The following is a 13,530-nucleotide window of genomic DNA, read 5'->3' as shown; positions in this document are numbered from 1 at the left end:
ACAAACAAGTTGTCCATTTGAAACATTTGTTATTTCGGTGGTTCGGACGAATGAAATTCGAACATTTGTTCCACCGTTCAGACGATTGAAATTTGAAAAAATGTACCTACCCCGGTCTTTAGCTTCTCTTCGATTACCGTTTATCTCTATCACTTTTCTTCAGCCAGACACTTTAACGGACATTTAACTTCTTCTCGTCAATTCTTCCTTTGTCTCGTGGTTTTGTTATCCTTCTATTTGTGGAGAGTAAGACCCTGGAAACGTAGTTCCTTGTAATCTGGGGTGACGTGAAAGTTTAACAAAGTTTCTGAGGGTGATCTCAGTTTGAAAAAGGCTATTTAATGGGCCTAGTAGTATCTCTTGTCTTTGGACGGCGAGCGGAAGGCGTCCTTGGACCCGAGAATCAGGGCTCCTAAATAGGAAGGCTGCAGAAACGGTAAAGTTTCTACCAAGGGGGGATGTTTGGGGCTTCTTCCTTTCGTGACCAGGTTTCTAGGCTCACTGGGGTTGATTTCTGTGGTGCAAATGACCTTCAAGACAATGATAAAGGTATCTTTATCTAAGCTGGTTTTATAATTAATTAATGTTAATTCCAGGACTACTTAATATCTTTCACTTTACCTTTATTACTGGTTTTTAGAAGATGTTAGGGATAACAAATATTAATTAGGGTCCAAATATTAGAAGGGTTCCAGTATCATTTAACATTAATTTGTTAGACCGTTTTGCGTTAAATTTATACGCCATCTTACCTTTTCCATTAAAAGGGATCCAATTTTAAGTGTTAACGGTATAAAAATAATGGTATAACAAGTTAGGAAACAAGAACTTTAGTATTGAATATTCCCATTAATACTAATTTAAGATGGTAAGATATTTTGTACTTTTTTTAAACCACCGTTTCTTTATGCGAAAAATAAACAATTTAATTTTTATATTTTGTTGAGTTAATGATTAATATGTAGAATATGGTTTTAGGAAAATTATAATTTATGGGTAATCCGGCAAGCCACGCACAAATAATAAACAAGTTGGCAAGCCAAAATATACCTTTCCTCGGAAGAATTGTCCCTAGTGGTATTATTTTCTCGAGATGACCCTTAAAGATATATCTCCGCAATTCAGAGTTATTTACTAAAAACGTAATCCCGGTTCAATCCCGCCCGGTAAAAAAATTTAATTATAATTAAAATAATTGAGAAGAACAACCGAGTTTAATTTATTCGGAATATTATAAATTAAGTAGTTACAACACTGAGTTAGACGTACTAAACAACAAAAAAATAACCAATAGAAAAATATAAAAGAATATTCAACCAAGAAACAAGTTAACCCAAATAACGAAAGTTTAAAAAATAATGTGAAAGGAAAAACGAAAAACACCTTACCGTTAGCAATACACGGCTTACAACGTACAATAAATGAAAGTAGATGGTATTGTTAGGGTTCTTTATAAATAAAAACAAACAAACCCAATTGATGAACTGCATTAAACATCTTAATCCGTCGAGAAAACGTTTAAAATAAATTTCGAAGTAGTGACGACCCAGTTAAAAACAAGACCAACATAAATGTATAAGAGCACGATGTATACAACTCGAAATTTTCTTCATAAATGAACCATTACGCTTGAAAACTAAACACGTTAAACACACAATAGATAAAAATTTGCGACTGTAAAAACGAAATAGATTACATAAAACTAACTAGGTGAACCACACACGGGTTCTACCCTTTAACCATCTCATCTGCTGACCTTTAAATTTTCATAGACTATAAAAACTATTAATATACTCTTCCGCTTAAGCTGAGCTTATAATTTTCATTCAACCATAACATATATCGGTGGTTCTGTGGAAGAACGTCCGCCTGTCATACAGGAGGGCTCGGGTTCGAATCCCACCCGATGCGATCGCAAATTGATACTAAGACGAGTACGGTAAACAATTGGTGGAAACTCTGCCATTTGGACAATGAGACGTTCACCGTAACCCTCAGCACTCGGTCCGTCCCAAAAGTCAATGAGAAGAAGTTGGAGAGACATACGTACAAAACACAACCAACTCAACACCCATAACCGCCATAACACAAACTCAACATTCCCACACTACACAAACATTACTATAACCAAATTTCCAATAACTCTGACAAGGAGACATTCCGAAGTGTAACCCACCGATTTTGTTCAAACTCGGGGGATTGGTAGACCTTCATGTATCATAAAACCTGAAGGGAATTTATTCAATGGGCAACCGTTTTGCCATGGCAACGAAAAATGTTTTTGAGTGTTAACGAAAAAAACAACCCAACCCAACCGCAAATTTATCCGTTAACGCTTACCGTTACACGGTGGTTTTGCCAACCTTTAAACTGAAAACACGGTTTTTCGACTTTGCCCCGGGAACGCGTTCGCAGTACACAGACAGACACGGTGATTGTAAAACATAGTCCCCTCGGAGAGGTTATAAGGTTCCCGACAGGGGTAACACAACGTAACACGATTGCGAAGAGTAATAAATCGGTTTGGCTGGAAGGATTGAGCGCACTATATTACAAAACTAACTTATAATTAGAAAACATATCAGCGAAGAAACTAACGCTACGGAGCTTCCACTTATTTTTGATGTCCCATCGACCAAATGAAACTGTTAATCTAGTGACTTAGCTGGGCAAGAAATCAAGCATAAAATAGAATTTTTGTTGTGAAATCCAAACCACTGAAAAGGATACAGCTGCATTGAAGTTTCTTAAGGAGCCCAATTGGGCGGCTAATGGCCCATTCCAGAGACGAAAAAGTTTCGTTAGATAACGATACATTTTCAAAAACGCGTTCCAGAGACATGTTAACGAGACAAAAAGTTTAGATTTTTAACGAGAGCTCTCGGAGGAGAAAATAGTGAGAAAATGACGGCGGAGTTTCTTCAAGCTAACCTGATAAACCAAGGCGTAAACAATATGGAAACAGATGTTCCGCTGAAAATTATGTATCATGAGTGAACAAATAGTATGAAATGTTCTTTTAAAAAAGGATTTGAGGCACTACCAATCAAACATTAACCTGAAACATCGTTTATTGAGCTACAAATGGAAATGGCCAAGGCTGGAATTTAAGACACCTCATAGATTTTGCGGGTAGTCCTAATTTTCTCACTGGCTCACTCCTATTCTTTCCCTCACAAAATCATAAAAAACATACCGTTAAGAAGGCAACGGATGAGAACCGAATTGGATTTTTCTCACTTACCCTCGAGGGGAACCAACATTTAGGGGCCAGATAGTCAAATAATAGTTAATTGGAATTTTCTCACTGGTTATTGACGGTAAACCAACACGCAGGGGCCAGTGAGTCAAATAATATTTTTGAATGAATGAATGTTTTATTTACCTTCCAAAAAATGGTACCTTTTGAAACAGGGAGGAGTACATTTAAATGTCTAGCAGAATGAGTTTTGAAAGCCATTATGCCACATTTCCCACTGTTGAATTCTAGTCCATAGTCCAGAGTGTATGACCCACACATGTCCAATATTTTTTGTAGCTCCGTTTCAGAGTCCGTGGCGTTGAACATATCATCCGCGAAGAAGAACCCTGAGATAGTGACATCAATCGCAGCGTAGGAAGGGTGGCGAAGCCGAAAACCGTGGCCAGAGGCACGAAGGCGGTTCTCGAGAGGATAGGTAGATTGCGAACAAGATGGGAGAAAGCGGACATCCTTGTTTTAGACCGACAGTGCTAGGAATGTAGTCGGTGGTAATATTCCCGAACCAGTAGCGATAGGATACGTTCATATAGAGTTCTTTAACGTGGGAGACGAAAACTTCCGGAACGGCAAGCTCTAACATTGTTTGCCATAGCTTTTGACGGCACACCGAATCATAAGCTTTGCTTAAATCCAGGAAGGCCAAATAGAGTGTGCGCTTTTCCATTTCAGCTATTTCAAGTAGCTGAGTAAGGACGTAGAGATTATTGGCGCCTCTTCGGTCTTTACGGAAACCATTTTGAAGCTCACCTAGAATCGAATGTTCCGTAAGAAAGTTCTCCATTCTTCCCTTCAAGATTGACTTGTATAATTTTCTCAAACACTGCGAAAGCGCTATTTGTCGGTAAGCCGCGAAGTCTTCATCGTTCTTGTTCCCACCTTTAAAGATGAGTTTTCTTTCACCCCAATTTCACGTCTCCGGAATATTATTTACTTTGAGGACTCGATTAAACAAGATACAAAGTGCCTCCAGGGTGGTCTCGCCGAGACTTTTGATCAACTCATTGGGGATCTCATCCTGTCCGGCTGCTTTTCCTTGTGGCAAGCGTTTCACTACCGCGTTAAGTTTGATCAATGAAATATCGTCCATAAGAGCGTTCTGCGTTTCCTATTTCAGTTGTACCGCTGCGGGGCGTTGAAAATCCAAGGTCATATGACGAGATTGAAAGTTAACTTCATCTTGCGCGACATAGTCATTGATCAAGTCACGGATTGAAGTCGGATCGAAATTACTCTGAGCTTCTGAATCTTTTAACGCACACGATGGCTTTATCCAGTTGCGGTCGCGGAAAAGCGACCAGAGCAGCTTATTCGCACCAGAACCCGCGTCTCTTATTTTCGTTTCAGTCTCCCGATTTATTTCCTTAATTTTTGGGGAAACCAATTTCTTAACGCTGTCCGTCTTCTCTTGGTAGATCTTTCATAGTTCTAGAATTTTTGCTTCATCCTCCAGACCTTTATTTGTAGCGTTTCTGTATATCTTATTCGCGACCTTTCTTTCTCTGATATCAGACTTTAGTTCATGATCCAACCAGCTTTTTAGTACTGGATCTTTTCCATTGCCTCACGGTTAGCCTTTCCCCAGGTTCATTTCGGCCACCGAGTTTACAGTCTCTTGGAAAATGTCGTAGGATATATAATCCAAATGAAGTAGTTTAGTATCAACGTCCTTGGCGTATTCTTGCAGTTTTTCCGGATTCTTTGTGAGCCAGCTTGTTTTGGTAATATTTACATATTGTTTTTCACGTGGGACGTTAATGGAGACTCGTGTTACTATAGCGTTGTGGTCGCTTCCTAAGCGTATGAAGTCATTCTCATCAATGTTCATCTCCAAAAGATGTCGCTCTAGATTGTCGTTGAGGAGAACGTAATCCATGGTTGACGTTTGACCTCTAGCTGACCAAATGAGCGTGCCTTTTCATTTTCCCGACAGATTCCCGAGATGTAGGCTATGTTGATGCAGGAAAGTCTTTAATAGTCGACCATTACGATGTTCGCGATTGCCCAGTTACAATATGTGCGCGTTGAATTTTCCAAAAATTGCCATGGGAGCTTCACCGTCTGGGTAGATATCGGTAGTCAAGCAGCGACACATTTTTAGGTTCCACTCAGCCTTCTCATTATTAGTGGCCCAATAGACTACCGCAATCAGAACCGTCGTTTTACGGAATGAGACTTGTAACCAACAGTGTTCTGTACAATCAAGAACTGGTAGGCAAGAAACGTCTGGAGCGGAAATCACTCCTATTCCACCTCCGGCTTTCTCCAGCGATGTCCTGTTAACGCTATGCCAATTGAATCCCTCTGGTTAGGCAGGGAAAGCTTGATCTCGTAAATGAGTCTCTGCGACGCAGAATATTGCGATATTAATTTTAATAATTATTTCGGACAATTCCTCCCACGACTCCCGCTTTTTACCTTGAATGTGCATATTCAAAAAACCTATTTTAAGCGACCTCACTCCTTTACCCCTTCTTATTTTCTTGCCGTATTTCCTATCTAAAATTCACTGGTAGCTACCCGCGTGGGTATTTCCTCCATTTCTAACATGTCCGTTCTGACTCTTTGGCGTATTATAGGTAGATGATTCATGTTCTTCGGCGCTGCAACTTCCACTACCACGAGGACTTCTCCTTGAGTGACTAATCGATTTGCTACGGCCTCTTCGGTTGTGTTCACTTGTTATTTTACTTGGAGAAGGATTGTTACGTTTTCTTGTCCTGGCCATTGCTTGATGGCGTCTTTCAAATCGAGATAGGTCAGCCCGAAGGGATATTGCCGAGGCCGTTTTAATTTCGACCATCCATCGAGCACCGTATTTTTCATTTAACGGGACTGAAGTTTTGGATGAATAGGTCTAGGAATATTATCTACTCTTTCTCCCAGGAAGCGTTTGCATTCCAGGACCTTAACTTCGCCATACTTAAAATCCAATCTTCCAAATCCCCTCCTTCAGCGCCGAAAATTATTCTTTTCTCTATCATCAGTCACGTGGGCGGACTTCATAACGTCCCTTACAACTGCCTTATGTTATTTGGTTCCTATTTCTGGTTCAGCAGTGATAGCGAATTTTTTCAGGGCTTCCACTTCCATTTTCAGCTTTGTTAGCTTCTCGTTTGTTTGTATCAACGTTCGTTCCATAATTTTAAATTTTGAGTAGAAAGAGGACATTTCAACTTGGAGCCTCTTCTCTACTATCTCTTTACATGTCTGTTGATGGGCCGCTTTAAAATTAGTAAACTGAAGCCGCTAGAATTCTTGCCGTTTCTTGATTCTCGGTACATTTCCCCTCGTTAGTAGCTTCAGTAAGAGACGTCTTGGCCTGGTCGTCAGAGCTATTGCTAGTGCTGCCTGGTGATCGAGGGGGGTTTTCGAAGTTGCCGGAACCGTGCAGTGTTGGTGACTTTTGATCTACTGAAACTACCATTTTTGGGTTGTTTACCTCAGTCTAAGTTGTTTGGGAGCGCGTCTTTCTTAGCATCACAAGTAGGGTGGGGGAGTGGGTGTACGCCTCTCCGCCCCGAGGGCCCTCCATCACCTGCTTCCTGCCTAACTTTGAGCGTAGGCCATCGACGGTTCGAACACCTTTGGGTCTCGCTGGAAATCGAAAATACACGTCTCCTCATAGCGATCACCAACTAGGCGGCTACGAATAGAGAAAAAAATATTTAAAACGAAAAGTTCTATCTTGCCTTAAGGAAGACATCATGGCTATGAATCCCTCAAATCTGGTCCCAATGTGCGTCATTGGTGACTTCAACGTGCACCTACATGAGCTGGATGGGAAGGAAGACACAAATAGACAACTCCTTTCACTAGCTGAAAGTAATGATTTGACGAATGCAGATTTGACTGAAAAGTGTAAAGGGCAAGTGACCTGGACAGCGAGAGGCATCCGTTGAAAAATAGACTACTTTCTTAGAAACCCAGCGCTAAATGAACTCTTCACACGCCTGGAAATCGACGAAGAGGGGGGGTCATCAGCCTAGGAAGCGACAATAGCACCCAGTTAGTTTCGTCCTAAAAGACGGAGCGCCTCGGTGGAGAACTTCGGACCAAGAACGCCTGAACAACTTCTCCCAAGCTGTGGAAGAGGAGTTAAGGGTTAGTACACATTTTTCAGAATGAATTTCCCTGACTTTTCCAGGTTTTACCTGACCATTTTTCAATGATTTCCCTGACCATTTTTGTATAGTTTATACGGCAACAAATGAAACGTTTGAAATAAATTTTTTATCAATATTTAATTTATAGATTAAAAATAACCAACTTGAACATTTGAATTTTGTTAATACAAAAGACTAGAATTGTAAAAATATAAGGTAAGAAGAGATTATCACTTTTAGGACAAAATACAATAGGAACAGATTATCACTTTTAGGACAAAATATGTAGTTATAGGAACTTATATAACTTTTTTTAAAACAAAAATTTACGATCTTTCAATTTCTTCGTCTTCCAATGCACGCGTCGCAGAAACCTTTTGTTTTTTCGCCTTTAACTCTTTTAATAGCTTGAGCTCTCTTTTCTTGTCTTCCATCGCTTCATCAATTTTCTTATCTTTTTCAGCGTTCTTTTTTAATGCAAACACATACCTGGCCCTTGCACCCTTTACAAAACCGAGCAGTTTTGAATCTACTGAAATGTTTTTCAATCCACCAGCAGCAGCAATTCCATCATTTACTTGTCTCAGTGCCTTCAACGAATTTTCGTGAAGATTCTCCACTAGCATACCCTTGTTAATCGAAAATCCACTTTCGACATTCGCATTGCCATGAGAGAGTATCAAAATGATTTTGGTTACAGTCCAAAGGTCTTTGTACTTTTATTCGGACATTGAGTCTACGTAAAATGCATCTAACCTAGTTTCTTCTTGGATTTCATCTTTCCCGTCCAGAAATATTTGAAATTTTCCCTTTAGATCAGTTTTAGAGTTTGCCGCTTTACAAAATGAAGAAAATTGCTGCGATGCTCTTTCTGCAACTCCTTCTTCAATCCAATTATTATTTAGTAATGATTTCAAGCAAATCTTAATTCTTTCTTCTGCTATTCTTGGTTTTTTTCTTAATTAATTCAGGGTCCAGAGATGATATCCCTTTGACTAGACTGTATTTGAGAGATCTTTCTAAAATTTTCTTCGTGGTAGCAACTGCAAAATCTCTACACTGCATTTTAAATTCTAATTTCTGACGTTCACTGAGACTTTTAGACGATGCCCCGAAACCAATGTCTACTTTTGCTGGTCCGAACAAGATTTCCTTATTTGATAAATCTAGATTCAGAATTTGCGTTGACGAGTTTGCGTTTTCAAGAACCTCCGCTTTAACACATCTTCTTAACAAGATATGCACTACTTCTAGAAGGGCGGAATATAAATAGGGCCCAAGAGGTTTATCAGATTGGAACTGACGCAAAAATGGTTCAAGATCAGAGGCAATGGTTTTAAAAAATTACAATTTAAGTAGCATCAAAGGATCGTTAATGCCATTCTTGACATTAGTAACTGACACATTTGCGGGTAGTTTTGCGAAAGAGACGTATTTCTTTATATAAGGGTATATTTTAATAGCTCTTTCAGCGCAATTTGCGTTTTCAACCCATCTAATTGCGCAAAATTTCAAAGGAAACATTTCTGGACCGGTTAGTGTAGTGTAATCGGCTCTCCTAGCTGGGGTGTCCTTTAACAAGTAATACATTCCGCTTATGAAAGATGTCACATCCCATTTCACCACCTTGTGTCCAGTTTGCAAAGCTCCCTTTAAAACATGTAGCCCACACGAACCTAAGTCCAAAATCTTTTTGTCATTGGGTTCAATCTCTTTTTCCGCTTTTAAGTGATTTAAAAAGGACCAAGTTACATTTGGCCCATCCATGCTTATTTGGAGTATATTATGTACTTCTAAAGGAGAAATGCCTTCCTTAAATTTGGCCAGTAAATCCTCAGCGGTGGCGTGCCCCAGAAACACAGAATTGAAATATCTCGTGGATACTCGATCAGTAAGTTCGTCTCAAAATCTTACATGGATATCCATCTGACCTCGTTGGGCTATTTTGTTTAGAGCTTCATCAAAGCATATAACAAAGGTACTTACTGCATCCAATGACTTCTGAAGTTCATTGTGAAAGTAAGGACCTAAACCATATGCTATTACCTACTTGGCTTTTTTCTCTTTCATTGTGAAACCTTGAGCAATCTCACTGTCTGGAAACATTCTTTTAAATATTTCGTTATCATCATTCAATGAATGAAATGATTGTCTCTTGTTCACTAGCCTCAACGCCCACAATACTTCAGCTGAAGTTATTTTCTCTTTAATCAAATAGCTGGATATCTGTCCTTGAAAGGCGCGCGATGGCATAACTTCGTTGATAGTTTCATTCAACGTTTCTTCATGAGCATTGACACTAAACACTAAAGATGTGCTAGCCACTGGATAATTCGTTGACTTAAAAATTGATCCAATTCTGGCTTGACCCTTAGTGGCACTTTGAGCATTTTTAAGGTGTTTAGGTCCAACGTGACTCTTTATCGCTTGTACTCCCATGTTACTAAGTGTAATTTTCTTGTTACAAAACTTACAAAAGGCTTTATTATTATCTCCTTTAACAGGCTGAAGCCAGATAGCGAAGTTCGGATGTAAATTAGGGTTAACCCAATCGTCATTAAATACGGTTTTCTTGGAAGGCATGGTTGACCATATAAGAACTGAACATTTAAAAACTAGACGAAAAAATATCTCCAATTATCATAACATTCTATATTCTAGTAATATAATAGGTATTACATTATAAAATTATTATAATTAAAATTTGGATGCATAAAGAAAGCTTACGTGGACACAGAGACACATTTTTGTTCGAAATTAGCTAGCCCGCGAAAATTATCCGAAGAGCAGACGATTTTTTTTTAGGTTCTAAATTTTCTGGTGCGTTACCCGTAAGGTAGAAAACCATAAGCGGCTGCTTGAGCTCCGAGACCCGAGAGAGGGAAGAGCGCCGAGGGCGGCATGAATAAAAAAGAGTATAGACTTGTTCGCGTAGTAGTCAGCACTTTGAGACTTCGCCTAGCGTACATACGAATTACGAGTTATTTATCTGACCTCTAGGAAAATTTTAAAATTCCCTGACCTTTTGGAGTCATTTTCTATTTCCCTGACTTTTCCAGGTTTTCCAGGTCTTGTACTAAGCCTGAGTTTAACGACAGTGTGACCTTAAGAGACGACTGTTTCGAAAAAGCTGTCTCTTCATCGGCGTTGCGGTACCTGGGGCAAAACAAAGTTGACGCTAGAGGACGAGCTCAAAAAAGGTGGTTTGACGCGGACGTGAAAAAAGCGATCAAGGGTAGGAAGGAAGCCAATAAGCATCTCCGGATAATGTCTCGCCTACACCCCAGGAACGACGAAAGAGGGACGGCTGCTTGGGCAAAGTATATAAGGCAGAAACAAGCCGTCACAGAGCTGGTCTCTGAAAATTAGTCTAGTGAATAAAAGTAAAAGTGCAGGTCCAGATGCCCCGAAATTGTTTTGGAAAACGTTCCGAGATTCCTGTCAAAATAGACAAGCATACGCACTCCTGGATAGCGCGGGGAAAAAGTGCACTACTCCAGAAGATATCCGTAACATAATCACAGAAGAAATAAAAAAACTAAGAAGATGATTAACTAATTTGTCACAACGCAGTTGAATACGAACCTGTTACGGCAAACCGAGAAGACGACCATTCTGAATTGATGGACCCGATCACTCTCCCCGAATTGGCTCGAGCTATTAACAATCTGAGCCCGGGCAAGGCATCTGGAGAGTACTCGATCCTAAATGAATGAATACGAGGTCTTGGTGAAACAGGTCGCCTCGTTCTCTGCACTCTATTCAACGACTTAATACGGACAAACCAACCCCCAGAATTGTGGTCTTTGACGGAAATAAGACTTCTCTACAAGGGAGGCGGGAAACAGAAAGAAAGCTTCGCTTCTTATAGGAAAATAACCCTGTTACAGTGCATAAGCAAGCTGTACTTATTTATCCTGAAGGCTCGCTTAGAGAGCTTTGTCGAATCCCACAATATTCTTTGCGAGATGCAAAATGGCTTCCGTAGAGGGAGGAGAGGCGCGGACAATCTGTAATTTCTCACGTACATGGTTGAAATCGCCCGCAAGGAATCCAGACCAGTATACATGGCCTTTCTTGACAGGGGCAAACTCTGGCACACTAAGGGAACTAGGGTTACCGCCTGTCTTCGTAGACCACTTGCAAGCTATTTAGGCGAATACCAAATATCGATATTGGTTCAGCGACGTATCAACGGCTTTTATTCCGAGTCGAGTGGGCTTGAAGCAAGGATGCCCAATTGCGCCAATTCTATTAGCGCTCTACCTACAGCCCCTGGACGATCGCCTCCGAAGCTCGCCAGATGGATTTAAATTACAACACCCATCAAGAACAGGTGAGATCAACGCAAACATCCCAGGAATGTTCTTAGCCGACGATATTTTTACCTCGGAAATCTCCCAAACCCACTTACAAAACCTTTTAAATACGTGTGAAGACTTTGCAACGGAATACGAAGCCAGCCACGGAACCCTTCTATAACAACGATAGACGGGGTCAACGTTTCTTTTTGGCTAGGACCGGAAACCACCCCGCAGGGGCCAGTGAGTCAAATAATAGGTTATTTGATTTTTCTTATCGGGCTTTAAGGGGAAATCAACATTCAGGGGCCAGTGAGTCAAATAATAGGTATTGGTTAAAATAATACCATATATCTATTTAGCCCATGAATGTTCAACTAGAATACTCTAGGTCGTCTCCCTCAAGGCGAGTGGCGGAGCATCTTAATAATGTCAACCACTGCTACGCCACTGTTTAAAAACACAGTTACAAAACAGAAAAAAGTTATAAGGCTAAAGAATTTGTAATTTTATGAATTAAGGTCGCTTTTAAGATTAATATCTTTTATAATATATTCAATAAATACATTCAATATTTATAAATACAATATTCAACAAGCATATTTCTTAGATTTAAAATATCTCACTTGAGTTGTTGTCAGAATAAAACTAACTAGTTTAATTTAAAATTAAAATAAAGAAATGAAGTAAGATTCTTATCTGAATTGGTCATTTTTGAGTTGCCTTAAGCAAACATTAACATGCAGCCTCTATAGTACATGTACTGTTGTACATATTATTTAGAGCCGGTTTGAATTGTCCTATTTTTCCTATCACTATTAACAGCAGAGGAGTAGCTAATCACCGATTTTTTTTATAGCAATAAAGAACAACCTGCGCCTAAGGTTAATTTAAATGTTCAGAGAAAATTAAAATATAAATGGTATAACATATTGATATAAGATAAATGGTTGAAGTTTATTTTATTATGTGAAACAGATATTAGAATATGATCCCTTACAAAAATTTAAACAACTCAAAGAATACCGTTGAGCCTCCGTGAAGTGCTAATAAAATTTTAATTACTATATTATATTTATTGTTTGTACTTGAACCAGCTTAATATATGAAGAAAATAAACACATTATTTTCATGGGCAAACAACTTTACTACACGAAAAAAAAGCAAATAACCTTAATTTAAGTAACTTAAATAAAAATTAATTGAGCTACCAACATTGTAAAAACAAAATAAAATAATATAAAACATTTAATTATATACTTTTAAAATAATCATGCTGAAAAATAATTAATTTACTAAATAACGAGGAAATGTCTTAAGTTAACAGAAAAATTAATAAAAAAGCAAAAAATTATTATTAATACCACATATAACGTAAAATTAAACTTTCTTTTGTAAATTCATCAAACCATATTATTTTTAAAAACATGCATTTTTTATTAATATATAAAAAAAACCATATAATTTTAAACTATCATAAATGGAAGGGTTTAAAGGGTTTAAATAATAACATGTAGAAACAGTATTGCAGTAACCCGAGGATAATATGAAGAGTTCAACCCAGACATAAACTTCATGAAGAGAGCTCCGAGAGAGTACCTTTCACGGCAGAGGCTAAAAAACAGAATGAGCTTAAGACCACAAGTTCACTTTCTATTATACCCTATCAATAGCTCCTTCCATTTTTGGTTGCACTTTTCTATATCTCACAAACAAGAATACACTTGAAAGTGTATATGGCGTATATCGAAACAGTTGTCAACACTTTCATTCGGGTTTTTTTATAGCTAAATCCCAAAAGTGGTCGTTATTAGCTTATACGATAATCTAACAAGTGCTTTGTTTTCTTTCGTCTAACAAAGTT

General features: G+C 38.7%; 1 protein-coding gene across 1 annotated transcript; it reads right to left on the bottom strand.

Moving 5' to 3' along the window:
- Positions 1-3,602: 3,602 nt before the first annotated feature.
- Positions 3,603-4,043, bottom strand: LOC149923247 (uncharacterized). Its single transcript, XM_090162379.1, has one exon. It carries the CDS (start codon positions 4,041-4,043, stop codon positions 3,603-3,605), a length of 441 nt encoding a protein of 146 aa, XP_090018505.1.
- Between the last annotated feature and the right edge of the window lie 9,487 nt (positions 4,044-13,530).

Source organism: Leiobunum rupestre, chromosome 11, assembly GCF_980474605.1.
Source record: "Leiobunum rupestre chromosome 11, qqLeiRupe1.1.hap1, whole genome shotgun sequence".
NCBI classification, from domain to species: Eukaryota; Metazoa; Arthropoda; class Arachnida; order Opiliones; family Sclerosomatidae; genus Leiobunum; species Leiobunum rupestre.
The sequence above is the reverse complement of the archived record's forward strand: the minus strand, read 5'-3'. Positions and strand labels throughout refer to the sequence as shown.